The sequence below is a fragment of the Chiloscyllium plagiosum genome, unplaced genomic scaffold (genome assembly GCF_037043375.1).
Source record: "Chiloscyllium plagiosum isolate Xiang-an unplaced genomic scaffold, Cpla_swu_hap1 HiC_scaffold_21, whole genome shotgun sequence".
Classification (NCBI taxonomy): Eukaryota; Metazoa; Chordata; class Chondrichthyes; order Orectolobiformes; family Hemiscylliidae; genus Chiloscyllium; species Chiloscyllium plagiosum.
In genome coordinates this window covers 27290038-27315142 of record NW_028270159.1, presented here as the reverse complement: position 1 = coordinate 27315142, position 25105 = coordinate 27290038, and the positions used below count along the sequence as shown (strand labels likewise).

Below are 25105 nucleotides of genomic sequence, written 5' to 3'. Positions count from 1 at the left end.
CTGCATGGTCCGGTGCAAAGACCCAAAGAAAGATTGTGGGAAATGACTTTCATTTGCAGTTGAATGCAAATTCCAGACAATGTGCTGGAATTTAAATATTGTTTCATACTGCGACAAGTTTAATGACATATACAAACATATGAATTGCAGTAAGTCCACACTTAAAATTGTGGTTGTGTATCTGAAAATCATGACTTTAAATGAAACAACTTTAAATGAATCAGATTCCCATAGAAATCCACATTAAAACTGAAGTTATGTTCCTCTAAATATTTCTTGCTCAGCAAAATAATCGCTGAAATACAACACTGGCGGTGGTAGGGGATGGGTGATATGACATATTCTGAACTGAAATAACTTGCAAAATGAAGTAAGGAACAAAATACAACAGAAACAGTGTACAGCTAAGTGCTTCAGGACATTTCTAAGCAGAAAATAACTTTAAAGCATTAAGTTGAAATGGTGCGCATCCCAAAAGTCTATATTCATAAATAAAATAGCATTCATTAAAGTAAACTTTAAAATATAGGAGAATTACAAGTACTATTAAAGGCATGTTAAAATTACACTGACCTACTAAGTTTTAATTGATTAGGCTCCATCTAGTGCCAGAAGCTGTTTGATGCAATTACAAGTCCAGAACTATCTGCAAAAACCAATTTCTGCCAATAGGTGGAGCCCCAGACCTCAGTGCAAGTTCAGAATAGGAGCTGACTGTGGAGTGGACACTAGACTTTAAAGGCAAGAACAAAGAGTGAGCTCAGTTGCCAGTTTGATAGTGATTGCGGTGATGTGGGGGTGGGGCAAGAAGTAGAAGACAACCAAGGAAACTCAGAAATAAGTACAGAAGCATGGGGACACAGCCTTGACAGCAGGCAGGGCACAGAACAAGTCTATAGCAAACAACATTAATCCAGTCCTTAATATTCCTAGACATTCATGGCTCTTTGGGCTTGTTGCTCCTACATTTGAGGTGGATAGAGAAATTATTCTAAACTGAAAATGACAAAGTTAAACCACTATATTGTTACTATTTGGTTAATGAAGTTCAAACCAAACAACATTTAAGAATCAAATTTAAATAAGGATTTACGAGAAACAGGAATAGACCACTTGGTTCTTCAAACCTGCTTTGCCATCCAATAAGATTATAGCTGATGTAATTACTCCACATTTTCACCAATCCTCATTAACCATGCAACTCCTTCCTTATCAATTGGACAGGTGGCTAACAGGTCTGTCGTTTCCTGTACTGTATCCTTTGTGAATAAAAGAATGACATTCACTACTTTCCAATCTTATGGAACTTCACCCAAATTTAGGGAATTTCTGAAAATTAAAACCAACACATCAACCATATCATTGGCCAGTTCTTTTAGGTTAAAAACCATCAGGATCCATGAATTTGTCTGTTTATAAGTCCAAATGAACCACCTCTCCAATGACGTAATTTTCCTGGTACCCCCTCCCCCCTTCATTTTTTGATTAACAGCCATTTCAGGATTTACTTGTACCTTCTACAGCAGGCTTGTCCAATAAACACATCAGGCAGCTAGAACGTGACTAGCCAAGTCTATGTATGTGACACAAAAGGTCTTGCCAAAGACATTTGGAACCATAGTGCTGTAAAGATCTTATCTAATTAGAGGCTGGTTTCTCCCCATCATTGATTACATAAACAGCAAATACTGTACAGGTGAGTGGCTTCTCTTCGCTTACACATTCTCTCTCTATACATGGTGAGAGTAGGGGAGGACTCGAGTGTGGGAGGGTGGGGACGGTTCAAGTATGGGAAGGGTGCAAGGGCAGGAGAACGCAAACACAAGAGAACATGCGAGTGAGGGAGAGGGAGGGTGCGATTGAGAGAATGGAACAAGGGAGAGAAAGTGAGTCTGTGAGAGGGACGGATACAGGGAGAGAGAGGAAGATCATAAAATTTGATGAGAATGAGGCTATTCGGCTAAATAGTCTGCTCTGCCATTTGATCCTGGCTGATAAGTCTCAACTCCATTTTTCTGCATTCTCCCCACAACTTTTGATCCCTTACTAACGAAGAACCTATCGATCTCTGTATTAAATACAGTCAATGAGTTGGCTTCTCCAGCCCTCTGTGATAATGGGTTTAACAGATTCACGACCTTCTGCCCCTGGAAGGACAGACATAGGCATGAGAGACAGAGTGAGAATGGTGGGATCAGAGCAGGGTGGTGCAAGAGCAAAGTCTTTTTTCACAAATTCATTCATGAACTGTGGACATCCACAGGCAAAACGTGTACCTATTGACCATCCCTGACTGGCCCGGAAGAAATGGTGGTGAGCTACCTTCTTGAATCACTGTTGGGACACCCTAGTGTGTGAATTAGGCTTCTTTTCCTAGGTAAGCAACATAGACTTTCTAGACTCTCGCTCTTTGCTGCGCAGAACTGTGTCAATCCCCCTCACTATATTAGTCTCTGTTATCATTTCATTCCTTTTAACTCCAAAGTTGAATGGCTTTCAGTATCATGGTTAGTTAGCTCATCCACCCCACTGCCCTCACTCTCATCTGAACAAGATGAAGTGGCCTCAGACCTGTTGGACAATAGCAAAGGCTGAGGTTTCTGCATACCTGCTCTTTTTCTGCAGCTCTATGCCACCGTGCCTGGCCACTGATTAAAGCAGAAGATCCTCCAGCACCACCTCCCTTTCTCAGAGGTATGAATGTCTCCTAGTACAGAATACGCAGGAAATTCTCCCCCTTTCTCCTGCACAGGCTTGTGCTCAGTGCTTCAGTTGAAGCTTCTCAAACAGCAAACACTTAATGAGGGTTTGTTTGCGCTACGTCACACTGGCATCCTTAATGACTTAAAGCTGTAGCTAGGATATGCCACCCTGTCCTGTCATCCTTAATGACTTAATTATTTAATCAACTGTTTATTTTCCTTTCCTTATACATTTTATGAACCTTACCGTCAGTTTCTGTACTATTTTGAACTTACTGAATATGACAGACCAATAATTTACCATATGCTCACCAAACAGCGAGCTTCTTTCCCTGCAGGAGATTAAGAACCAATTTCTACAAGGCAGAAAAGTTAGAAAAGGCAAAGGAGCACCTCCTTCCTATCTTCCCCAATTCCCAATACTGTACACCCAACTACCAACACTCTGCCTAAAGTCACACTGAGACACCTCTACATACACGCCAAGTTAGCTGAACTCCAGGTACAGAAAGTTTAAGCTGGTTTCTGTACTTAACTAACTTGAACTTTAATATTCCAGGCTCAAGTCTGGATAAATTTTATAATTAACACAAAACCTCAGTTAGTTATTAACTGTAAATACAAACAAAACTTTTACAAATAGATTAAGGCTCCCCTCACATACTCAACTCCTAGCACTGTTCAAAGTTGTACACAGCTTCATGCTATAGTGTAAGACAGACCTCTTGGCCTCCCTGGTGCCAAGATCAAGAATATCACGGAAAGGATGCAGAATCTTTGGCCCAATGAGTCCACACCGACCCTCGGAAGAGTAACCCACCCAGACCATTCTCCTACCCTATTACTCTACATTTACCCTAACTAATGCACCTAACTTACATATCCCTGAACACTACGGGCAATTTAGCATGGCCAATTCACCTAACCTGCACATCTTTAGGCTGTGGGAGGAAACCAGAGCACCCAGAGGAAACCCACACAGACACAAGGAGAATGTGCAAACTCCACACAGTCACCAGAGGCTGGAATCGAACCCGGGTCCCTGGTGCTGTGAGGCAGCAGTGCCAACCACTGAGCCATGTGCCACCCCAACATTATGGGTCCAGCAGCTTTTCTCACATTACTGCCAAAAAAACCATAGAAACGCTGAGCTAGGAGAACTGGCAACACCCTTTTCATTGTAGAAGTGTGTTTTTTTAAACCTGAAAGCCCTCTGCTCAAGGCAGTATCTGTCACCTGTTAACAAATTGGCCCTAAAACCCTACACCCCAGACTTTGAGTCTGTGTCGTTATGACCTCTCTGAAATAAAAAACCAAGGACAGCATAATCTTGTTAAAAGACCAGGTTCGTCACAGTGGGAAATCATGCCTCACCACCTTGATTGAGTTTTTCTTTAAAGAGGTAAAGAGGAGGATTAATGAAGGCAGAGTGGTGGACATGCTCTATATGGACTTCAGTAAGGCATGTGACAAGGTTCCTCACAGGAGACTGGTTAGCAAAGTTAGATCACATTGAATACAGGGAGAACTAGCCACTTGGATACAGAACTGGCTTGAAGTTAGAAGACAGAGGGTGGTGGTGGAGGGTTACTTTTCAGACTGGAGTCCCGTGACCAGTGATGCGCCACAAGGATCAGTGCTGGGTCCACTGTCTTTCCCATTTATATATATGATTTAGATGTGTATAATTAGTAAATTTGTAGATGACACCAAAATTGGAGGTGTAGGGGATAGCGAAGGAGGTTACTTCAAATTACAAGGAGTCTTGATTAGATGGGCCAATGGGCCGAGGAGTGGCAGATGGAGTTCAATCTAAATAAATCATGTGCTGCATTTTGGAAAGCAAGTCAGGGCAGGACTTACATGCTTAATGGTAAGGTCCTGGGGAGTGTTCCTGAACAAAGACATCTTGGAGTACATGTTCATATTTCCTTGAAAGTGAAGTCTGAGGTAGGTAGGACAGTGAAGAAGGCATTTAGTATGCTTTCCTTTATAGGTCAGAGCATTGAGTATAGGAGTTGGGAGGTCACGTTGCAGCTGTATAGGACATTGGTTAGGTCAATTCTGGAACGTTGTGTGCAATTCTGGTCTCCCTTCTATAGGAAGGATGTTGTGAAACTTGAAATGGTTCTGAAAAGATTTACAAGGATGTTCAGAGTTGGAGCTATAGGAAGAGGCTGAATGGTTGGGGTTTTTTTTTACCTGGAACATTGGAGGCTGAGGGGTGACTTTATAGAGGCTTATAAAATCATGAGGAGCATTGGTAGGGTAAATGGACAAGGTAATTTCCCTGGGTTGGGGGAGTTCAGAATTAGGAGGACATAGGTTTCGAGTGAGAGGGGAAGGTTTAAAAGGGACCTTAGGGGTGACTTTTTCACGCGAGGGTGATACGTATATGGAATGAGCTGCCAGAGGAAATGGTGGAGGCTGGTACAATTACAACATTTAAGAGGCATCTGGATGGGTATATGAATAGGAAGGGTTTAAGAGGGATATGTGCGAAGTGCTGGCAAATGGGACTAGATTAATTTAGGATAGCTAGTTGGCATGGGTGAGTTTGACCAAAGGAGCTGTTTCCTTGCTGTTCATCTCTATGACTCTATGTAATAGTACAAACAAACAGTCACGTTTTGAAGACATAGGGATGGCTAATAGTGTCAGTTGTTAGTGTTATGAAGATGAGAGTGTACTGTACCTTTAAGAGAATTAAAAGCTAGCAAAAACTACCTGACAGCACAAAGTGTTCTGAAAAAAGATATAATGTAACATGTGCTCCAATTACTTGGGTAGCTGGTTGCCTGGAAATGACAAAACAAATTTGAATTAGACCAATCAGTTTAAAGTATACCCCAAAAAATACCAAACTCCAATCCAGTTTGAATTTAGTATATTGACAATCTTAAAAGCCAATGACACAATCCGATGCTTTGGGGGTTTAAGACCAGGGAAAAATGAATAGTTGAGAGGAGAACTGCCAAGCTATCAGTAACTTGTGAAGAAGAAAATGAAGAAGACGAAGAAGAAATGACAAGAATGCAGAGAAAAGTGAAAACTACCTGGTCTTGAGATAAGTTCAGCTTTGCAAATCAGAATCCAGAGTTTTATCACAGTACTATAACAGAAGGGAAGGTAAAAGATAGGTTACAGAGGAGTAGTTTATAGTTAGCTAATTATTCCCTGTTATATTTTAAGAAATAAAGTTGTTAATTTTTACTTTAAATAGATCTTAGTCTCTCGAATTTTCATAGATTACTGTATGGGATAAATTTTTTCTGTGTTGCTGGTTTACAGTTATTAAAAAGAAAGCCCATGCAAAAGTACTTTCAACACTGTGAAACATTAAGTTAACAGCAATAGCATTTCTGAAGCCAGCACAATGAAAATATTGTCACACCACTAGGATCAAAGGTACAATGCAGAAACAACACTAATTAGGAGACCAGAGTTCTCAGTCTCAACCAAACTTCATGCTTGGGGCTTCACTTAAATCAGCTCATTTTGGGAAAGGAAGGATTGTTAGCTGGACTGTGCAAGTAAACCTCTTCGGAAAAACTTTGCCAATGATAGCACCAAACTAAAATCCTCACCCCACGATGCAAATGTAATGTGGAAAACATTATTTTAGGCAGCAGTAAAAATTATTACATTAAATATTTTCCATTCTTTAGGATTTATGAATGATCTACTTTTTTTTTTGACATGCTCCCGCATTATATTGCTATCCTCTGACAATAGTAGGTTTCCTAGCTGTGGGAATCAGTGGGTTTGCCAGTTATCCTTTTATCACACGTTCACCAATATGAATTTACTCAAAGCATAGTCACATGATAGGAATGAGGATAAGATTAGAGTGTTGCTGGAAAAGCACAGCAGCTCAGACAGCATCAGAGAAGCAGGAAAATTGATGTTTTGGGCAGGAGCCCTTCATCAGGGATGAATAAATCAGCAATTCATTTCTGAAGAAGGGCTCCTGCCGGAAACTTCAATTTCCTGCACCTCGGATGCTGCCTGACCTGCTGTGCTTTTCCAGCACCACTCTAATCTTGATTCTAATCTCCAGCATCTGCAGTCCTCACTTTTGTCTTCATGATAGGAATGTCTGCATGACCAGATTATCTGTTTTAGTGATGTTATCAGAGGAATAAATTTGGCCAGGGAAACAGGAAAACCTCCCTGTTCATTTAAAATGGTGTCCTTCGACCTTTTATGACGACATGAGAACACACATGTGGCTTCGCTTTAAAACTTCATTTGAAAGGCTGCATCTCTGCCCATCCAGCTGTCCTTTTGTGCCACAGTGAAGTCTCAACTTAAATTATGAGCACATCTCTCTGGCAGGACTTGATTGCACAAGTGGCTCAGACAACAGCGTTACGACTGAACCAAGGCTGTAACTACACAGCAGATGAAGATTTTTGCATACCTTTAACCATATCAAAAGGACAGCAATGTGTTACACTTTTTTACAGCTAGGAACTACAAATAATTGTTCTTCCTTTATGATTCCAAGTACTGTTGGTATGTAAGGAACAGAAGCAGTTTTGGGTCATTTGGCCCTTTCAGCCTGCTCACTGTGGGAGCCAGTTAGCTCAGTTGGCTAGATGGCTGGTTTGTGATGCAGAACAATGCCAATACCATGGGTTCAATGCCATGAAGTTACCATGAAGCACTCAATTTCTCAATCTCTCCTGTCACCTGAGGCATGGTGATCCTCATGTTAAACCACCACCAGTTATCAGTCTCTAATGAAAGAATCTGGTCGGACGACAGTGACTTTATCTTTTATCATTTGGTATGATCATAGACTCATACAGCACCCGAAACAGACACTTCAGTTCAAGTAGTACATGCCAAACATAATCCCAAACTAAACTAGTCCCATCTGCTTGCACTTGGCCCATATTCCTCCAAATCTTTCCTATTCGTGTACTTATCCAAAATGTCTTTTAAACATTGGAACTACACCTACAGCCACAACTTCCTCAGGAAGTTCATTCCACATGTGAACCGTGTAAAAAAAAGTGTCTCAATCTAATCTACTTCCTCAACTTACCTCCCCCGTGCTAACCCTATGTACCTTAATTTGAATCAGGTGCAAGAGGGTTGAGCGATCCAGTAACTAACAAATCAGATCAAAGTTCTATCACACTGAGTTACAAATGACCGTGAACAATTAAACAACTGACTTGAGGAAGAGGCTCCAAAAACATTCCCATCCTCAATGATAACATGCCCCCAGCATGTCAGTGCAACAATGTCAAAGTGAAACACCTGTAGCCATCTTCAGCCAGAAAGTGATGAGAAGATCCATCATGGCCTCCCCGAAGCCCTCAGCATCAGTGTCCAATTATTTGATTCACTCCACATGATTTAAAAAAAAAAGGCTCTGGCCCCTGACAATATCTTAGTACTGGTACCAATGACTTTTATCCATAATTCTTTGCACTCCAAGCCATGCTCTTCCTAAAATAACCTAAAATAGTGACATCTACCGAGCAATATAGAAAACTGTCCAGATCAAATTCAAACCAGCCAATTAGCAACCCATTAGCATACCTTAGATAATCAACAAAATGATTAACAGTGATTTCAAGTAGAGCTTACACAACAACCTAAGCAGTTAGGATTCCACCATGGCTATTCAGCTCCTGCCCTCATGAGAAGAATAGGCAAGAGTACTGGCTGAAAGAGGTATTGGTGAGATCAGAGAAAACAAAGGCAACATCAAAATGACAGTGACATCCAGACCTACCAAAATTGAAGTCAATGGGCAGAATGGTACCACAGGGTAAAATGACATGGCTATGGCAAGAAATATGGGAGAATTGAGACAGGGGGAGGCCTTCCACAAAATCAGGAGCAACACATTGCTGTTTCTAACAAAGTTCCTGGCATCGAGACAAGATTCTTGCTCGGGAACGGTGTGAAATGCCTATTAAGGAGAATTATTGCTTTTTAACAGCCTCATTAACGACAAATCTCACCTCATCAACATACAACTTCCTATTTTACCACTCGTCAAGAGGAAACTAGAGAGTGGCAATTCCCGACATGAAAGTCAGCGCAGGTACCTGGTGACTTCAGCTCATCGTTTGCTCCTCTGGGCCACCCTCTTGGATATTTGTTAACATCTCAGGACATACTTCAGGGCACCAGCTGCACAGACCCTACATCCATGGATGCTGGCACCCAACAACTGCCAGCTACTCAGAACCTTCATGGCAACTTTCTCACCGCCTTGGTGACTGTTTCACCACTTTAGAACTGCACTTTATACTCTAAGGATTCTTTATACTTCTTTATACTCTAAGGATTCACTCGATCTATCCTGTCTGTACCTGATATATGCTTCCTTCTTTTTCTTAACCCAACCCTCAATTTCTTTAGTCATCCAGCATTCCCTATACCTACCAGCCTTCCCTTTCACCCTGACAGGAATATACTTTCTCTGGACTCTTGTTATCTCATTTCTGAAGGCTTCCCATTTTCCAGCCGTCCCTTTATCTACAAACATCTGCTTTCAATCTGCTTCCAATCAGCTTTTGAAAGTTCTTGTCTAATACCGTCAAAATTGGCCTTTCTCCAATTTAGAACTTCAACTTTTAGAATTGATCTATCCTTTTCCATCGCTATTTTAAAATGAATAGAATTATATTCGCTGGCCCCAAAGTGCTCCCCCACTGACACCTCAGTCACCTGCCCTGCCTTATTTCCCAAGAGTAGGTCAAGTTTTGCACCTTCTCTAGTAGGTACATCCACATACTGAATCAGAAAATTGTCTTGTACACACTTAACAAATTCCTCTCCATCTAAACCTTTAACACTATGGCAGTCCCAGTTGATGTTCGGAAAGTTAAAATCCCCTACCATAATACCCTATTATTCTTACAGATAGCTGAGATGTCCTTAAAAGTTTGTTTCTCAATTTCCCTCTGACTATTTGGGGGGGGGGGGATCTATAATACAATAAGGTGATCGTCCCTTTCTTATTTCTCAGTTCCACCCAAATAACTTCCCTGGATGTATTTCCGGGAATATCCTCCCTCAGCCCAGCTGTAATGCTGTCCCTTATCAAAAATGCCACTCCCCCTCCTCTCTTGCCTCCCTTTGTATCCTGGAACATTAAGCTGCCAGTCCTGCCCATCCCTGAGCCATGTTTCCGTAATTGTTATGATATCCCAGTCCCATGTTCCGAACCATGCCTTGAGCTCATCTGCCTTCCCGGTTAGGCCCCTTGCATTGAAATAAATGCAGTTTAATTTATTAGTCTTATCTTGTCCCTGCCTGCCCTGACTGTTTGACTCACTTCTGTTCTCAGTTGTACCCGTCTCAGATCGATCTCTTTCCTCACTATCTCCCTGGCTCCCACCCCACCCCCACCTTACTAGTTTAAATCCTCCCAAGCAGTTCTAGCAAATTTCCCTGCCAGTATATTAGTCCCCTTCCAATTTAGGTGCAATCCGTCATTCTTGTATAGGTCACTTCTACCCCAAAAGAGATTCCAATGATCCAAAAATGTGAATCCTTCTCCCATACACCAGCTCCTCAGCCATGCATTCATCTGCTCTATCCTCCTATACCTGCCCTCACTAGCTCGTAGCACTGGGAGTAATCCAGATATTACTACCCTTGAGGACCTCCTTTTTAAATTTCTGCCTAACTCTCTGTAATCTCCCTTCAGAATCTCAACCTTTTCCCTTCCAATGTCGTTGGTTCTAATGTGGACAATGACGTCCTGCTGGCCCCTCTCCCCCGTGAGAATATTCTGCACCTTCGATCCTGGCACTAGGGAAACAACACACCATTCTGCTTTTTCTTTGCTGGCCACAGAAACGTCTGTCTGTACCTCTGACTACAGAATCCCCTAACAAAATTGATCTCTTGGAAGCTGAAGTACCCCTCCTTGCATTTGAACCAGTCTCAATACCAGAAACTTGGCTGTTCGTGTTACGTTCCCGAGAATCCATCACCCCCTACATTTTCCAAAACAGCATACCTGTTTGAAATGGGTATATCCACAAAAGACTCCTGCTCTAGCTGCCTACCTCTCTTACCCTTCCTGGAGTTAACCCATCTATGTGACTGTATCTGAGACTTCCCCCCCCACTTCCTATAACTGCCATCCATCACATACTGTTGCTGTTGCAAATTCCTCATCGCTTCTATCTGTCTCTCCAACTGATCCACTTGATCTGATAAGGTTCACATCCAACAGCATTTATGGCAGATATAATCCGCAGTAACACTTTAACTCTCTTTAAACTCGCACATCTGACAAGAAGTACATATCACTGCAAAGGCCATTTTTGCTCCTTCAAAATCTACAGACCCTCTCCAAACACTGCCCCAGGTTAAATTAATAGCTATGGCTTAGATTTTAAGTTTAATCAAGAGACTTATCTCCAAAAACATATAATCAAGAAAGAATCCACTCTACTCACTACTGTAGCCTCTCTCTTGGGCGGACTTAAAACAATAATTAACTTATATGATTCTGTGCTGTGAACTTTGCCCAACAGTTCCTCCAAGATTAGTTGTGAATTTCACTGTTTGTTAATTTTCCCAGATGCACTCCGATGTCCAGCGATACACGAATTCAAACAGCAAAGCCGGAAAATGTGCATGTTCTCTCTCTCTCTCTCCTGCACTGCCCTCACCATGTGCATCCTTTGTCTGCTCTTCTCCCTTTTAAAACTGCTGTTGTTTTGACATTTTTTTTCCAAAGTTCCAAAACAATGCAACAGCATATAAAACAGTAATTGCTGCTCCTGGAATTCGAGGAAATCACCTCCAACACTTGTGGAATCAGTGTCAGTTTGTTGGGCAATGAAATGCAGGCTCCTCTTCTCTGGAAAGAGGGACATTGAAGAGGCAAAGGCATCAATCATGCACTTGCAAAACACTGGTCAGAGGCCACGTCCACCATGTCACTTGTCCTTGCAAACTGCATTGAGAGATCTCAGTGAAGCAGAAGTTATTACCTCCAATTTTAAAAGAATATATATTGTCCATAACCAATGCAGTAGTTGTGGGACTTTTAGGGTCTGGTGAGGCATGGAATGGATTCCCTCCACACCTGAACTGTAAGTACAATGATAGAATCTACTATATATACACTCAGAAATTCCATGGTTGACGTAAGGCCAGGATGGGAATGGTCCAGAGCATGTGACACAATCCCAAGAGATTGTTTGGTGTTGCTCACTCAGTGGGTGAAGCACCTCTACCCAGCAGGTGGCTATCCCAAAGAGTCATGACAACTCCATATATGGCCCTCATTAATAGCCACTGTATGTCCCATTGTATGAAGGAATGCATGCAGCCTTCAGTTGCAGCTTTGACCCCCCACCCCCCACACCCCCCACCCATCCAAACTAAGAACATTTTCTGTTTCATATGTTCCAAACATTAATCCCTGCCAACTCTAATCATGGATCCAACTGCAGGTGGAATGTAAGTCACTATGGCTGCCTTGCAAAGAAGGCAAAGGCAGATGCAGAAGGAACAAGTTCAACAGTGAGTTCAGAAGGGTTAGCAAGCTGTCACAGAGGTCAAGGAGCACCATCTCAGGCAGAGGCCATAGCTGCAGAGCCCATCACTTGGGGGCTACAGAAGGCAAGATACTTTGCAATCAAATCTATCTCCTCAGGAGGAGCAAGGTGCCATCTCTATGAACTATATCATTCCTGGATACTGTGCCAGCTGTTGCAATGGACGGAGACCAGCAGGAGTGGAAGCATCATCTTCGTCAAGTAACTATGAAGATGACTGCCACTTTCAAGCATCAATGTGGCTGGTTCCTTCCATGGAGCGAGAGGTGACCTCTGCGGGATCTCTGTCATGTACCTATAAATGCATCAGGACAGCTATGCAAGATTATGTTAGTTCATTTCCTTCTTGTGACGAGGTCACTACTGCAATCCAGACAGGATTCAGAAACATTGCTGAATCCCCACGGCTAATATCAAACCGAGATGGCCCTGTTACAACACAGAATTCATCAAGTAGGGGCTTCATGACCTTAGCAATCAGAAGATCTATGATCAGCGGTTCCAATTTTTGGAGTTATATCTCCACTACCCTGGCAGATACAGTGAATCGAGTGTCGGAGTGTCTCGTTAGCTATGGTCTGCACTAGGTTCAGACAAGCGATGACTTAGGGGTGCCTAAAGACAAGCAAGCAGTGGGGCCTGGTGATTAGACAGTGACTGGGAAAAGAAAGTACAGCTGCATGTGCCAGAAAGTGTCAACAATGCCAAATATGCAGCATGAGCTCCCTGTGTTTGGGCCAGCTATACCTGTATTTTGCCAGTGAAGGGCAACTCCATAATGCCAATGTGGGGAGCGAACAAGCTAACATTTTAAGTCTAGATGATTCTTCATCAGAGCTACCAAGTCATCTAGGCTCAAAGCATTAGCTTGCTCTCTCTCCACGGAGACCTCCAGCACTTCTTGTTTTCAGTACAAGAGTCCAGCATCTGCAATAATTTGCGCCTCCGTAATGCCAATGCTTGGGCAGCTGTCCAGCTACAGTTTAAAGATGGCACTGGCTCCAGAGAGGTCAGACTAATCCAGGACATCATTTGAGAAATAAGTTCTTCCAGCTACAGTGAGATAGTAGAATCAAGCTAACACTGGACAAACTATCACAATTGGTAGTTAATGAGGAGACTTTGGAACTAAACAGCAAAAGACTTGCTCGGCCTCATGGAAAGAAACCCCGCAAAACTTGACAAAATTGACACTTAGCCAAAATTCATAAGGTTCAGCCCAATGGGGATTTAAGAAAAGTTTTCACAAGTTGGAGTCAGACCTATCGCAAAGGAGGATGATTGTAGTTTTTGAGATCATTTAACTCAAAGCCAGGTTATTCCTGCAGGACTTCCTCGGGCTTGCTAAGCCCAACTATCTTCTGCTACATTAATGACTCTTCCTCCGACATAAAGTAAGGAGTGTAGATGTTAACCATTAACTACATGGTGTTTGGTGCTTTTTGCAACTCCTCAGATAATGAAGCAGTCCATGTCCACATATAGAAAAAAAAACTGTCAATAATCAGGCTTGGGCAGATAAATGGAAAGTAACATTTATGCCACACAACTGCCAGGCAAAGACCATCGCAAAGTAGAGAAAATATATCCATCTGCCCTAGTCATTCAATGGCATTACCATTACCAAAAATGGCACATCAACATCCTTTGGGATACCAATGGCCAGAAACCTAACTGGACCATCCATATACATTTTGTGGTCATAAGGAAAGGTCAAAGGCTGGAGGTTATGAGATTAACTCACCTTCTGAATCCCCAAAACCTGTCCACCATTAAAACACACAAAGTATAAGCATGATGGAATGCTCTCCATATGACTGGATGAGTGCACCTCCAAAACTCAACACTATCCAGAACAAAGCAATGCACTTGATTGGCGCACACAGGGTACAGCAGCGGCAGCAGTGTGTACCATCTACAAGATGCACCACAGCCAAAGCTCCTGCAACAACACCTTCCAAACTTATGATCTCTACCACGTAGGAGAGCAGACAAATAAATAAGACACCATCACCTGCAAGATTCCCTCCAAGTTACACAACCTGACTTACAACTAACTGCTTTTTCACTGACACCAAGTCAAAATCCTAGAATTCCCTTCTTAACAGCACTGTGAGTATTCCTACCCATCATGGACTACATTTCAAGAAAGTAGCTCATCACCAATTGTCAAATGCAATTAGGAATTGCCAACAAGCACTGGCCCAACCAACAACATGTACATACGGTGAATAAACTAATGAAACACAAGAGAATTGCCATGGCTGGGGAGTGTAGGGCAGTGGACAGCACTTCAGGGGTTGAATGGGCAGAAAAGCAATGGAACAGGGCATAAGGATGGCATAGGCTTGGTGTTGTAATTACTGATGCAATAAGGATATTAATTTCATTATAGAAGTGAAATGGGGCAGGGAACATATCACGGGAGTTGAGTATGACACATTACTAATTACATAATACACATTTTGCGGATCTCAGGTGGCTTATAGAAGAATTTTCTTGGATACAATCCCTTATGATTAATAAAAATTAAGCCATCAAAAGTGGAATTTTGCCTTCTGTAATAACATATCAGTCATGAAAATCAAGCCCGTTTGCACGTAAAGATATTTTTCAGTATACTCAATAGATAGCATGCACAACCCACATTAACATCTCAACTCCCTCAATAATACATGTAAAATAGTAAATAATAAGACATAAGACATTTCCTTCTAACAAAAACATTCTATCGCAAAACATTTCTCAAAATATCTACAGAGGGCGCTATTAAGTAAGTAAATACTTTTAGTCCTTCAAAATCAAAAAACTGAATCCAATTCTTAAATAAAAAAGTTTCAAGTATTTTAATGCAAAACTTTAGCTTATTTTGTAAATTTAAGACTGGTTTCATTCCAAAAGAATCACCAAAGTTATAATTATGACAGAATGTAAGCTTTCAAACTAAAATATTCACAAAACACTCCCAGCAAATTTTAAAATAGCATCATGCCCTTTCTTCGTTAACTTATAATTAACAGTGCCAAAGTCTGATGAATATTATTGAAGTGCATGAAACCAGTTTGGTATATGTAACCTTCACAAACCACCCATGGCTGTGCATTGCTGAAGTGAAGATCTAATTTACAGCTTCTCTCAGGCACTTCATTGCTTTCAACTTCAAGAAAATAGCAGAATTATGATGACACTGAACAGAATAATGATTCACACCACCTGTGGTAAATTACAATACCTGCTTAACAGGCAAATAAAAATAGTTTCCTCATTTTTATGTGCGAGGGGGGTGCCTTAAATGAGATTTTAAAGGCACAAAACACAACCATGTTTCTTTGTTATTTTCCAGAACAATTTTATGGTATCTTTATCTCGTAAAATTTGCAATGATAACAGTACCTGTCCACATAGAAAGGGAAACAAAACTTGGTCAATGTCTGCAGAACTTCCTGTGGAGAGAAAACAGAGAATTTATGCATCTTATGGGGCCAATAAATCGAATATTAACTACACTATACAATTACACCTCCCTCTGCAACCAACCCCACACTCCCCACCCTCACTTGCTCCATGTCAAAATGGGAGACAAGTCAAAAAAAAGGGTACTTATCAATTATTGAAAGAACCAATGAGCAGTCAATCACCAGTAATAATAAACAGTATCAACCTTCATTAAATATGGAGAAACTGATCAAAATTCACACACGAACAGGCTGCAGGGGCTATCTCATGCAACCTCCCAAGGGATTGGTTGTTGGGATGCTGAGTGTTAACACCCCTCCTGGGACTCTCTTCAGCTTGGCCATATGGATGGTACTAAATAACACCAAACCACATGGGCTTATCTTTGCCCAGACTTGGCTGTTACTTAGAAACAGGGGCTGATGGGATTAGAAAACCAATGGCACAGTATGACAAAAGGAAGACCACAAAACGCAGCATCACCTTTTTCCACAACCTTTTACTAAGCAATGAAAAATGGAAGGCACATGAAATATTTTGATTTCTGTATCATAAAAGTTTCTTTCAAAAAGAAATGTGGTCTTATATTACATGCCACCAAGCAACTACAACATAGATTATTAAAAGCTTCATATGCATATAGCTTTATTTTTAAAAGAAAGTCTTGAGGTCAAACATCACCTGCCTACACCCGCAACAATGCAATTAATGAAAATGCTGGACAGCACAATACCTGTATAATCAGGAGGCAAAAACGAAAGGGATATTTTGGATTGGGGGGGGGGGGGGGGGGGTGTAAAAAAAAAATCAGTTCAGATCGGGAATCTCACACTACATTTGTTAAAAGTCCAAATTGAAAAATCAGACTCAAACAGCACGTCAAAGATAGCTAATATCTCTGCTTTCTCCATATTTGTACAAATATGCACATGATGCTATATTAAAATCAATACATCAAAGTTAGGAATTTATAATCTTGGGTTTCGTAAAATCTTTTTTTTCCACGGCCATAACCTTTTAAATCTGTAATATTATTTCAGAAACATTTCCCACTATGTACTGGGACATAGCAGCACCACAGACAATCACGGAAAACAATATTAAGATATGTTAAAATACATACGACTATCTAACAGTTTCATAATATTAAGCCCTTTTATGAACTTTATTTAAAAATATCAATATCTTCTTCAGATGAGGAGAAAGAAATTTTTACAAACCCCTTTACTACAAGATGCTTCTTCTGCATTTGCTGGGTACAAACCATGTCGTTTATATTACACAAACAATTTTCATAAAATGGTTTGTAATGTTAATTACATTTTATATTAATATATTTTACATGTGGACATGAAGTAGCTAATTAAATTATCCTGTGGTCCCAGCAAACCAGTTCAAGCTGTGGCTGGATTGCCTAAAGCCAATTTGAACCTTCCTAATAAATTAAACATTACTTTCACACACAATAGTTCTCTTAACAGCGCTCTTGAATGTTGAGCACTATACATTTCTTTCAGTAACTTGAGGTTAAACAGCCCATGCACTTAGTTATCTAATCATAGAATATCATAAAAAATATTTTATACTCTCATGTTTTCCTGTAGAAATGTTCTAAATAATACAACACAACATTGTTGAAACTGCTCTGCAATCAAATGACAGCTAAGAAGCCGGCTTGTGATCCATTACTCCATTAACCCGTCAGCCACGTGTTGCAACAGTCCTGCCATCTACAAACTCTTGTTGGGTCTTTAAAATAAACTCCTAACTCTAAACAATCAATTGCTTCTGCTGCAAAAGTAACTTCTATTCATGGTTGAACCATTTCAAAGGTAGAGAAAAACAGCTGATATAATATTGCAGGTTATATCATATCAGATTAAATGAGCCCTTCTACTTTCCAGAAAGTCTCACGCTCTTTACTGCAATATATTACTGATGTTATTGGCCGATATCTTTCTGCAAATATAAACCCATTCAAATGCAGTCCAAAACACAAGGTAATTCACACAACACACAATTGCTTGTCTTATAAGCTCAGATACCTATGTTTATCAATACTTATCTAATATATCATCCACTTTACAGAACATACTTTACCCAAGGATAAGGGAGCACAAAATGTCTAAGCACCGTTAAAAAGGATTTAAAAATACATAAATGCTAATTGTTCATGGAAATCACATTAAAGAGGAAACTCGTATTCTAAAGAGAAGAGTGCACATAATCAAATTTTACAGGTTTAAAAGGGTCAAGTTATATTATACTTAATAAGTACAATGCTGCACAGATCACCATGCAATGTTTTAAATAATAGAAAGCAAACTGAGCTGGATCTTGTGTCTATGGACTATGAATTGGACTTCAATTTATTTCTCTATTAAATACACTCAAATATCTTTCTCGATAAAATCAGAATGGTCTTTTTGAGCACACTAAGTTTGAAATACAAATTCAGCCAGTTTATGTGAATTAATGTTAGCTAAATGTAGAAAAGCATACTAGATACATACTTGCATAAGTAATTCAATCATTACAGAAAAATTATGAAACTGCCAAATCTAGTGAGGATTGAACATTAAAGGCAAACAACTGAACAGAGCAATTATCAAGTTACCTATCCTACACAAAGTACTCCACATTAAAACCAATATCATTTTCACTTAGAACATGCCAGCAAAAATGTCTGCAATAAAACAAGTAAAAACACTGTGGTAACCAAGCTATAGGTATTTCATTCAATATCTTTTTAAAGATTAAAGATTACACATTTTTCCCCTGAAAATCCTACTGTTTCTTATTTCAACAACCATTATTTTGTGTTCTTGTTTGAGGCTTGTTATTTCGAACAGGAAACTGGTATATACCAAACAGTCACATCTGTAAGGAGTAGGGCATGATCCATGTCTCTTGTGGGATTCAAAGCAACCATGTCACTGCTGGCTTTAGGACATGCACCACCTGTCTCCATTCCCCCAGGTTCCACTCTTTTCATTATCAAACTACTGCTGACATTATAAGCTTCAGATGCACTGTCTAAAATCCTTACCGATCAATATTTTCAACCATACACATATTGACAACTACAGCACATTGATTAAGATAGCTTCAACTGCAAAGTTTGCAGCAAAAATACTTAAAGATGCTGACTTCAAATAAAATCCTGTCAAGCTAAGCATTCAATCAATCAGAAATTTATTTTTCGTGACCATATTAATAAACTTCATATCATTTTCAGAAATCAAGAATCAATTTACATAATTGGAGTGGAGTGGAGTCGCAACACAAGTTCAGAAGAGATATTTTGAACTGATAGTTAAACAAAGTTTTTAGCTGTCCGCTACTAGAAGACTCAGTATTTGTACATGTTTGTTTTTACATACACACGCTTCTATCCAGGAACAAACCTGCACAGCAAAAAGAAACCACCTTTGGGTACTCAACGGTGTGGTTAAGAAACTTGACATTACAATTTCAATAAAGAGACTCAAGTAGCATGATCGGTATTCATAACACTAACCTTTTACAATTCCTCTCATCAACAACATTAGGGAGCTCTACTAGGGAACTGAAATTCTCCCAAATTAATGACCAGATTTTGATGTTTATTAATTAAGGCCCTTTGAACTATTCAGCTCACTAACACCTTAAGCCAGTTCTGCTGATTAGGTCATCAGCATAAATTATTTAGAATAGAGATGTAGAAAGACGAAAAAGAATACCAATCGTAATTTTCAGACAGACTATGCATAGGTTTGTTAGTGATGGCAGTCACTTGTTATTTAGCCGTCTCAACTCAATTCTGAAAATATCCAGAATTAACCAGTTAAGTTTCAAAATTATCAACAAAATAGTCAATCTATTTGTCCATCAGTTTAGGTTTGTTTTGTTTACCAATATTTTGTTTAAAATGTGAGAATTAATGACAACATTAGGAAACTATCTCCAAGGTATCGTGAGTGCAAGAATGAAAGTCATGTGAAATCTTCTACTGAAAGCCTTTTTACATTTCATAATACTTGATGGTCAATTGACATTAATAAATTAATATACTAAAGTAAAACAAATGCAAACATAACAATATTCGCTTCTTAATCTTAATTTTGAGAGGTGTTTTCATATGCTTATTCAAATTCATGGTAGATATGAGCTTATGATTAATAATTTTAAACAAATGCAGACAAGATTCATAGAATTTGCCAAGAGGTAGTCATTCAGCCCATTTTGCTTTGGCCAGCACTTCAGTCACAATCATATCCACATATATGCACATAAACAGATCTTGCCATCCACAATTCCTTTACTTTTCTAAATAATCATTGAAGCTCGCCTTCCACACAAACCTCCTCCATTCCTTCACAGAGTTTTCAGTCTTTTGTCTGCTGTAACAGTTCTACCAGACAACAATTTATTTGTACTCCCATTATTCTTTTATTATCTGTCTGCTGAGGTCGACTCCATCGGTCCTTTGGTATAACTTTTCCTTTGTGCAGTAGTGATTAATAAGAGGAGATCTTGGGCCCAAATTTAACATTCACATTTTAGTCTTGGAAACTTAGTTTCCACTTGTACACGAATGACAATCAGCTCCTACTCACTACCACCACTACTAAATTATCTGATGGCTCATCCAACATACAGCTTTGGCTGAACAGATGTTTCCTCCAATTAAGTATTGTCCTAATCATGTCCTGCTCTCTTCTATTCTTTGGAATGCTCCTGAAAATCTTTCTCTAAGGTTAGGTTTGTCCTAATACACCATTTTTATTATTCATTGATGTGACATGGGCATCGCTGACAAGGCCAACATTTATTTCCCATCCAAACTGCCCTTGAGAAGTTCATGCAAAGCTTCTTACTCAAACTGCTGCAATCCTTGTGGCATTGATACACCCAAATACTGACAGGTAATTAATTTGACCCAGCAACATTGGAAGAGTGTATATCCAATAAAGAATGGTGTGTGACTTGACGGGGAACTTTCAGTAGGTGGTGTCCCTACACACTTGTGACCCTTGTTCTTCTAGTTGGCAGACGTCATGAATTTGGAAAGTGCTGTCATAGAAGGTTTGGCCTTATGCAGCTCAGTGTCAAATCTTGCTTGGCAATGCCCCCAAGAATCACTGTGGAAATTTACATTCAAAGCACGACATAAATATAAGAAGCTGCTGCTGTTAAAATTAGCCTGTTTTGCTTTGTTTGTATTTTCTACTTAAATAGTCACCAGAACATTGAGAAAATTCCATGATATTAGCTAGAGGGCCTGTCTGTGCCCTAACCAACATTCATCTCTCAATCACCATAATAGATCTAACTACAGTTTGTGGAACATTCGTCACACCTTTACCAAGTTCCAGTCTATCCCTCTCAAACAATGAACTCACTTTCTCTCTTCAACCATAGCCCACTGCTCTTAGTCTGTATCTCTGCCTTGCTGTTCTTTCCCTGCATCTTGCCCACAAAAGAGACTAACAACTGTTTGACATGGGAGTAAGAATTCACATGGGACCACCAGCTACTTCATCAGAGAACTTTGATCTCGGCTCTCTTCCTTGGATATACGAAGGATATGAAATGAAGAATAATAATATCAATATAAAAAAAACTTAAGATTTCTCTGCAAAAATCTTTGATAACCACTATATTTTAGCATGAAAAGCATATGCAAATCCATGAAAACACAGCTCAAAATTATCAAAATGTTGAGGGGGTGCAGGTTTCTGGACTGTTTTTAGATCTTAATAAGCATGGTTGACTTTACTTATCTTTCCATTCCTAGTGGGCAATCTTTCTGTAAAGGGATTCTTTTAATTCACTTTCTGCTGAATACCATACAAAGGTATTTCCCACATCAGAGACATTGCAGTAAATGTAGGTTTAGGGCAAACTTCACAACCTTTAAAGTACTAACATACAAGATGGCATTTTCTGCAGCATTTTGTGCTCACTGCCATCAATATTTTGTACTAATCCAAACATTGGGCAGCAAGGTGGCTCAGTGGTTAGCACTGCTACTCACAGCGCCAGGGACCTAGGTTTGATTCCAGCCTCGGGCGACCTGCCTGTGTGGAGCTTTCTCCCCATATCTGTGCAGATTTCCCCCGGGTGCTTGGTTTCCTCCCACAATCCAAAGATGTGCAAGTTAGGTGAATTGGCCATACTAAATTGCCCATAGTGTTCAGGGATGTGTAGGTTTAGTGCATTAGTTGGGGGCAAATGAAGAGTAAAAGGGTAAGTGAATGGGTTTGGTTCAGAAACTCGTTGGAGAGTCAGTGTGGACTTGTTGGGCCAAATGGCCTGTTTCCACACTGTAGGGATTCTATTCTATGATTCTATGTACTATCTGCACTGAGATATACTCCCAAGCATGGCAGGCCTCCAGTGCAATAACCCCTCCATACTGATTATACTCATTCCACCTCAAAACTACTTCAACCCAAATTCATTGCCAGAGCATCTAAATAATTAGTCTATTAACCTTTGGACATGACTTATTATTACTCATCTCATTTCTATTAAAAACTGAGTAATTCACTCAGTGAAAAATTGGAAAAAGTTAAATTTGCATAAATTTTGCTTTTTCTCCTTCTTACCTACCCTCTTCCAATGTTGATTGACACAATTTACTGCTAAGCAAGTAAAGTCAGTAGGGAAGGACAGTTCAGGAAAATTGATGGATTGTGTACACCTACTTTCAAAGAATTCAGCTATCCTGTACATACAATTGTAGGTTTTCTTTAGTTAACTTAAATAGGTTATGCCTAAAAAGACCTATTATTTTAATATCTTGTAGTCAAAAATTGAATATTCAATTGCCTGATCAACTGGATAACACTTTTAAAAGAAAATATGCATGGACTGAAGTAAATGAATTTCACAGCTGAACCCTAAAGGAAATCACAAATTAAACTTGGTAAGATTCAAACTTTTTCCTTAAGGAAAATATGCTGCAATTCCCAATGTCACACCTTTGAAATTAATTGTCTTTAGATCAAATCAGAAACTGCCCCAATCATGTGAGATGAAATATACAGGGATTACTTTGGGGATGTATGTAATCTAGTTAATGAATGAACAGACTAATGAAACTAAATAATCCATTTCACCCTTTCCACTCCACACATAATCGTAAGTAAACAAGGGACTTATGAATAATTCTATTATAATATTTTGAAAAAACTTAAGTGCTCATGTAAGAATGTTTACTAGAGCAGCCATCTTTCTATAAACACAATACAAGCTCATTAATCAAACGAGTACAGAGGAACCTATATTATCAAAATTTCGCATTATCCGAAGGGGATCTCAAGGTCCCAATAGAAACATTACGCCAAAGAGCTGTTTCAACCCTGATCGTGTCTTTTTTTTTTAAACAGGTACAATGATTAAAAACGGACACGGCTCACTGAAATGCTTCAGAGAACAGTCCTGGACAGTCCAGGCACCGTCTCCAAATGACTGACCTCCCACCCTCCCTCTCTGCCCCCACTCTTTCCCTTAGCGGCAGGACGGCGTTGGGGGCGGGCATGGGGTTGGAGCGCAGGCATGGGGAGGGGGCTCGCGCACGGTGTGCTGCTGCCTAGTCTCCTGAAAGGGAACAGACTTTACAGAAAACTCCGAGCTGCAGAGGAAATCAATTAACTGAATAATTAATTATCCGAACAAAATAGGGCCCGTCCATCTTATTCGAATAATCAAGTTCCTCTGTAAACACATATCAACTGCAGAAGTAGTTCTATTCTTCAAATCAGAAAGTTACAAGTTGAAATAGTGTTCCTCTTTCTCGTGGAGGGCAAAATAAATTACAATTCAATTTAAAATATTCCTGAGGAGATAATTGTCCTCAGCATCTCCCAGAGATGAGATTCAGCTGTGGCATGCTCCACCTGGCATTCAACTGTCTTCTGATGCACAGTTAAAAAAAAATGGCTATTTAAGGAACTGATCACACCAACAATACCAAAATGAGTTAAAGCCTCAAGAAAAGCAAATTTAAAAAAAGGTTTAAATAAAGAGATCAAATTAAATTATTCAATCTTTTCAAGGTACTTTTGTGAAACAATACTGATTCATACTCATGAGCCAAAACCACGACATGTTTGCCACCTGAAAAATCCAGAATCATTAAAACAACTTCTACTCTTTTGACCAGAGAGAAAATACACCTTAAACTGTCCAGGAATGGACTCTGACAAAGAAAGATTCTGAAAAGTACTAACTCAGACATTACATTGATCCCTATATTTGTATAGGGATCAACTGCCAGGTAGGAGTTAATACTGAAGAGCAGTCACAGGAAGTGGAGGAGGCTGGAACAATTACAACATTTAAAAAGGCACCTGGATGAGTATATGAATAAGAAAGGTTTCGAGAGATATGGACCAAGTGCTGGCAAATGGGACTAGATTAGGTTAGGAATCTGGTCAGCATGGACACGTTGGACTGAAAGGTCTGATTCAGTGCTGTACATCTCTATGACTACTCATTGTCAATATTACAGAAATGAATTACAGAATTTTTGTACTTAACATAAATCTCCAGGATATATAATTTGTCTAACGACCACAGTACAGAACAGTTGGTGGAGAAACAGCAACCAATTTTTCACTCTGCCAGATTTTTTTTTACCACTGAAGTTCACGTGACTGCAGTTCAAACTCTTATTGGGAAGTAGCTTCCTGATTTTAACTTTAACTGGATTTGACATTCACAACGTCAGCAATATTTTCCAAGTAAAGAGAAACAAAAATTATTGCAGTAAAAGCTGACTGCTGATTCACCTGAAACCATTTGCACTGCTAGCATAGACCAATTTCACATACCTTATTTACTGCAGTTAAATTAAAGCTCTCAGCAAAATGGTTTCTTTTGCAGAAAATCTTTGTACCTACTTCCTCAAACAGATAAATTGAATGCATCAAACCAGGTCAATTTATTGATGGCTCACCAACATACTGACTGGTCCACCTATGTCTTCAATTACCTGAATAAGGAAGGAACAGTACAAGTCAGGCAACATTGTTGGAACTCATTGTCTATAATATCAAGGACCCTCATTTATCTGCCCAGGTGGTTTTTATGTTGACTTTGCTAGTTACAGGACATAGGTCCACAAATCCAATGCATAAAATGCTTGCCATACAAGATAGTCTTGGAAAATAGGTGTTCCACTTTGTTGTTCAAATGATTACCAGATTCAGACAGGATCCCTCAGCATTTGTAATAATAAATCAACATCATAAGCTCAAAACCTCATTTCAACTGCCACTCAGTTAGGCATCTAATGTCGTCTGGTTTATTCTTGCCAAATAGAACGAATCATTTGATTAATTATCAGATTTATGACAATTTGACTTTGGGGGAAAAAAAAATCAGGTCATCCTTTTTTCTAGGGAG

General features: G+C 39.7%; 1 protein-coding gene across 5 annotated transcripts in view; it reads right to left on the bottom strand.

The window, feature by feature from the left end:
- dennd1a (DENN/MADD domain containing 1A) overlaps positions 1-25105 on the bottom strand; it is a 533820-nt gene that overhangs the window by 353180 nt on the left and 155535 nt on the right. For 4 of the 5 annotated variants that reach the window (XM_043720136.2, XM_043720139.2, XM_043720138.2 and 1 more), the window contains exon 4: positions 15647-15696. The exons of the other annotated variant lie outside the window; for it this stretch is intronic. In XM_043720136.2, the coding sequence (XP_043576071.1) occupies positions 15647-15696 (50 nt within the window). The remainder of the gene's footprint in view (positions 1-15646; positions 15697-25105) is intronic. 5 annotated transcript variants of the gene reach the window in all.